This window comes from Verticillium nonalfalfae (assembly GCF_003724135.2).
Source record: "Verticillium nonalfalfae strain VnAa140/NRRL 66861 chromosome Unknown scaffold_174, whole genome shotgun sequence".
NCBI classification, from domain to species: Eukaryota; Fungi; Ascomycota; class Sordariomycetes; order Glomerellales; family Plectosphaerellaceae; genus Verticillium; species Verticillium nonalfalfae.
Window position 1 is genome coordinate 46,917 of NW_021167399.1, and position 4,737 is coordinate 51,653.

General features: G+C 55.4%; 1 protein-coding gene across 1 annotated transcript; it reads left to right on the forward strand.

Moving 5' to 3' along the window:
• Window positions 1-1,073: 1,073 nt before the first annotated feature.
• On the forward strand, window positions 1,074-1,663 carry D7B24_002865 (uncharacterized protein; the record flags this gene model as incomplete). Its single annotated transcript, XM_028637062.1, has 4 exons — window positions 1,074-1,091; window positions 1,144-1,250; window positions 1,323-1,339; window positions 1,590-1,663. 4 exons carry the CDS (start codon window positions 1,074-1,076, stop codon window positions 1,661-1,663), a joined length of 216 nt encoding a protein of 71 aa, XP_028490977.1.
• Window positions 1,664-4,737: the final 3,074 nt, after the last annotated feature.

Consider the following 4,737-nt stretch of genomic DNA (forward strand, 5'->3'; position numbering starts at 1 on the left):
CCCCCCCCTTGTCCGCCATCTGGGCGTTCTGCCACCCCTGCTTGCACGCCAATTGACGGAGCCCCTCCACTCCACCTTGCTGGCCCTGACTGAGTCTCTCTCAGTTCCTCAGACGTCTCCCGAGGCCCGCTTCGACGTGCCGCAAGTACCTGGAAGTCGATGCTCTTCCTGCCCGATCCATCATGTGTGTGCCACTTGTTTGTGGTGCTTGCCCTTTCACGGAACCGAAGGGTAGACGAGCTATGGACCGAGATGTACCAAAGTATCCCCCTGGTTTACTGAGCCTTTTCTCCATCCAGCTCACACCAGACATCGGCTGCCTATCCCCAACCCCCATGTCCTCTCGCTCTCCCTCCCATACTTGCCACCCCCGAGGAGCGCAAAGCAAAAGAGAGAGAGAGCTAGAACTGTCCGACGCTTTGGGGCCAGTGCAGTGGCCAAGTTGACGGCAGATCTTACACAGTACGCAGCATCGCCTCCCAATGTCCCGCCGTCAACCGACCCAAGTAGTTAGTCGAGTGCGTGAGTTCCGTCCGTTTGTGCATGATCCAGGCACCGGGGCCGTCACCTAGGGATCCTGGCGTTTCCCAAGCTCCATGTCAAGTCCCGACCACGAGTCCGTTTTTCTGCCCACCGACTAGGTAGGTACGCTGCCTCCCACGCGCCCTCCGCCGCCTGTGCAGTGAACCAGCATACTTGCGCAGACTGAAGCTTAAATAAGTACTGGCCGCCCACCCTCCCTCCTTGCATCATGCCGGCACCTTGCGAACGTTTCTTTTCAAACTACAACACCCGAAACAAATATCCGCTGCTTCCCTCACTGACGGCGGCGTGATTTCTAGCAGTCTTACCACTTGCGCTTGCACCAGCAAAACATCTGCAGCTGAAGAACAAACGCCCCTCTCCTCATATCAACAGGCCGCCACGCCCCCCGCCAGGACGACCAGCTAGCACTTCTATCGCTCACCAAAACGCTTGCCTTTGCCGGGACGCCTCTATTTGGAGGCACGAGACGACAAGAGCAGAAACACGTCAACAGAATTTACTACAACAACACACGAGCACCGAACAACATGTGTGACTGGATCCAGGTAGGACATTTTGATCCTCCACCTAGAAGGGGGGTTGCTGATGAGGATACAGAGGGAGTTCCACTGCGGCCACTTCCGCTGGATCGTGTCGAGATGGTGCCCGGAATATCTTAGGACACAGTTGAGGTGCCCTCTGAGTGTCAGTCATTATGAGTACAGGTAAAGATCCTTTCCCCCTCCCCGTGTTGGCTCTGCTCCTCTTGGAAGCTTTGACTGACCCGTCTCACACAGGGGTGACGAACAGTGTAGTACGTCCATCCTCCTCTCTAACCCCTGTTCAGTCATTCCTCCAGCACGACATGAATCCCTCTCCCCAGCCATAGTGCCCATCAAACTCTACCATCACCCCAAATTTCAAGCCCCCCCACCCCACCTGCAGGTGCACTGAACGAAGTCAATGCTTCGATGGATAGCGAACACAGTCCCCCCACATCCCGAAGTCGCCCACTGTCGCCATCTTTATCACTGTGGGTGTACAGGACTAACAGAAGTCTCTAGGCCACTGCAAACCCCGACAGACTCAGCCTTGGGAGAAGATGATCCGCCGTAACAACCAGACCATCGGCCTCTAGAGCGGCCCCTAAACAACGCCTAAAAAAGATCAAATGCGAAAATTGGCGACAAAAAAAGAAAGTCGGAAAAGACTAGACACGGCCTTCATCCCCAGCACCGTCTCGGCACATTAGCCTGGCGTTAGCAGTCACAGGTTGACACTACGGGGGGGTATGTCACCAGTCTGTCATTCCTCGCATCATCGCATACTCCCCCGCCGCGCTTCTATCTGGTGCGGTCGTACCGGCGCCGTTCTTCACGAATGATTGCCCCGTCGTGCGTATCCAAAGAATCCAAAGAATGGCCCCTTCTCATGCTGCAGGACTGGCACCTGTCGCCTTTTCCGCTCGTCATCTCTTCGGGGCAATAGGTGCGAGTGAGGCACAGGTTCCCGGCGAAGTCATTTGCGATGCTGTGAGGACCAGTAGGGAAGCACAAGGGAACGGCACCAGGGGAACTCAACGCTGTTGCGAGACAGCTTGTACTTCTGTTTCATTTTGTTAAGTTTGTGGGGAATGGGCCAGCCATGAGGAATACTTTGCTTTCGTGGTTCTGCTGTTTTTACCTTTCTCTCAGGGGCCAGGGGAGTTTTCGTCTTGGATAGTCTTGCTTTTTGGGGGGCTTCGGTGGTCAGGAAAGGGTCGAGGCGTTCAGAGCGTTTTTTTCCCTGTCTTTTTTTTATTGCTCTCCTGCTATCAGGAAACCACACTTTCATCGCCATGGTTGTGTCTGCCAAAGAGATCGGACAGGTCACATATCGTTGAACCTTTCAAGGCTGGATTGGGAAACGGGGGAAAGGGATTTTGCATTTACGGCCTCCACAGGCACATAGAAATCAGTGGCATGCGCAAACAGAGCAGCAAGCAACAGCCAAGAGCTGCAGCCATCAATCAATCACCAACGAGGGATCAAGATCTCATGATGGTTTTCTTTTTGGATGCACCCTTCATGCGAGTGCCCATCACTGTTCGTCGTCGGCCACGACAGATGAAGCGGGGGAGGGGAGCTGCCCAACAATCAGCCGGCCGGTGTGGTTGTTGATGCCCTACGTAAGTCAAGGAAAAAGGGAATCCTGGGCCTGTGAGCAGCCGTCTTCCTGCAGAACGTCGTTTCTGTAGGCCGGCACGCCAGCGCGCGAACGGGTCCAGCACACCCTCTCGTTTGCGCGAGGTGATCACGAAGACCGGCGTTTGGCTACTTTGGTCACCGCCTTTCGGACACTTTCTCAAGTCTGTTATCTGGGCAGGGCAACTGAGTGTCATCTTCCCGAAAGCCGCGACTGGCGAACCTTCGCAGACGCGGCCATGCCTGGTTTGGTGAGCTGATGATGATCTGCGTCACAGTGGTTGGTTGACCGGGTTGTAGCGGGATGGCACGTGTAGTGAACGAGGACTGTAGATCCAAAGGAAAAGCCGTCACGCCCAAAGTACCCGTATGGCTAAGGTCGGCAGGCTGAAGGGTATTGACAAGATTTCCCGCTTGAGGACTAATGCAATTCGTCGCCCTCTGTGCCCTACGGAAACCCCCGCGCGACTGAATGTCACGGTAAACAGACTAGTAGCCCCCATTCCCTGTGTAGGTACCTTGTGGGCTCCAGAGTATCGTAACTCGTCCATCACGTCGTACAATGGCCATATGAGATGTCCAGTGTTCATCAGCAACTCGCGGACTGCCATTTCTCACACTGCGCGTCCAAGTCTGTCCCCACCCTCCATCGGCGTCCATCCACAGACAGCGCCAGTACCCGGGTTGGCGGTGTCATGGGCGTTCGCAGGACAAGCCATTTCGCTTACAGCGTGACCACTGGCGACACAGTACTTTTCTTGCATAACTTCCGAAGGTGAGGGGATGGCAGGGGAGGGCGCTGCGCCTTGGGTCTTTTACAGTAACGTAGAGCTCTCGGTCGCAGGGACCCATCATGTGGGTAGCCTTGAAATCATGTTCCATACGGTCATGGCGTGCCCTGCCCGCCCTGGCGCGAAAGAAAACCCACCCGTGCGCGGGCCGTTGCAGCTCCCAGCGGACACCATGGACGGGGTTACAAGGTTAAACGAGAGCGGTCGGCACGCGGGCGGCACCATGCCCATGTTGGATCGGGAGGGGCTGGCCTGGTCGGATGGGAGGGAGTGAACTTTAACCATTGGTTGCTTCGTTCGCCATTTATCGTGGTGCTTTGCCCTATCGGTTACCACATGCATCACGAACTCTCCAGACTCTCGATTGGTGTGCCCGCTACATCACACCAGGAATGCGAAATTTGCAATGGAACCGCGTGAAAGCTTGGCCTCCTCTTGTGACCGTACTCGATCAAACGCGTCCTTCCGTGACCAGCGTGTTTCAGCGTGGGGGTTCGGCTTGGCCATGATAACATGTACAGGTGGTGTGCGATGACTCTGTCCGTGGGGGCGGCCACGTTTTCCTGTGAAGGCATGCCTTGGCTTTGTGTCTTTGGTGAATAGCAGTCTCGGGCGGCTGTAAGCTATAAAACAGAAAGCAAACTGGCACTTGGGAGGCTGCGGTCCGTAGTCCTCAGCTTGCCAATGACCAGGCACCGTGTACGCCCCATTGGATGTGGGTGACAGATGATGTTACGGGGGCGCGATTGCGCACGACATGTTTCTGATGCACTGCGACGCCCATTCAACAGCCGACGTTTCTTCAATGGACGTCATGAGCGGGGAGCAATAAGGCAACTTGACATGTGCAGTCCACTATCCGACCCACAGGGTAACATCAACGCATTGTCTCTCGACATTGATCATGGCTGGAGATGTAGGTAGCTGGCGTTTCCGCACATGTTCACTATTCGGCATTCTTGACCCCTGAGAGGAAAGCCGAGGGAATCAGGTCGAGTTCTCTAGACGATGGCTCAAAGTATTTGCGCAACGGCTAGCTACATTGTGAGAAAAGGGTACTCGCATACCTCGCATGTTTGCTTTTCAGTTAGCCTCGGCACCTCAATCCCTGAGATCACGAGATCAAGATGAGGACGAACAACAGATGAGGTGACAGGGCTCTGCGTCTTTACCCGGCACGACCGGTGAGGGAGCCAAGGCACGCTTCCAGCACCGGTGAGAGCGTACTCCGCATCTTA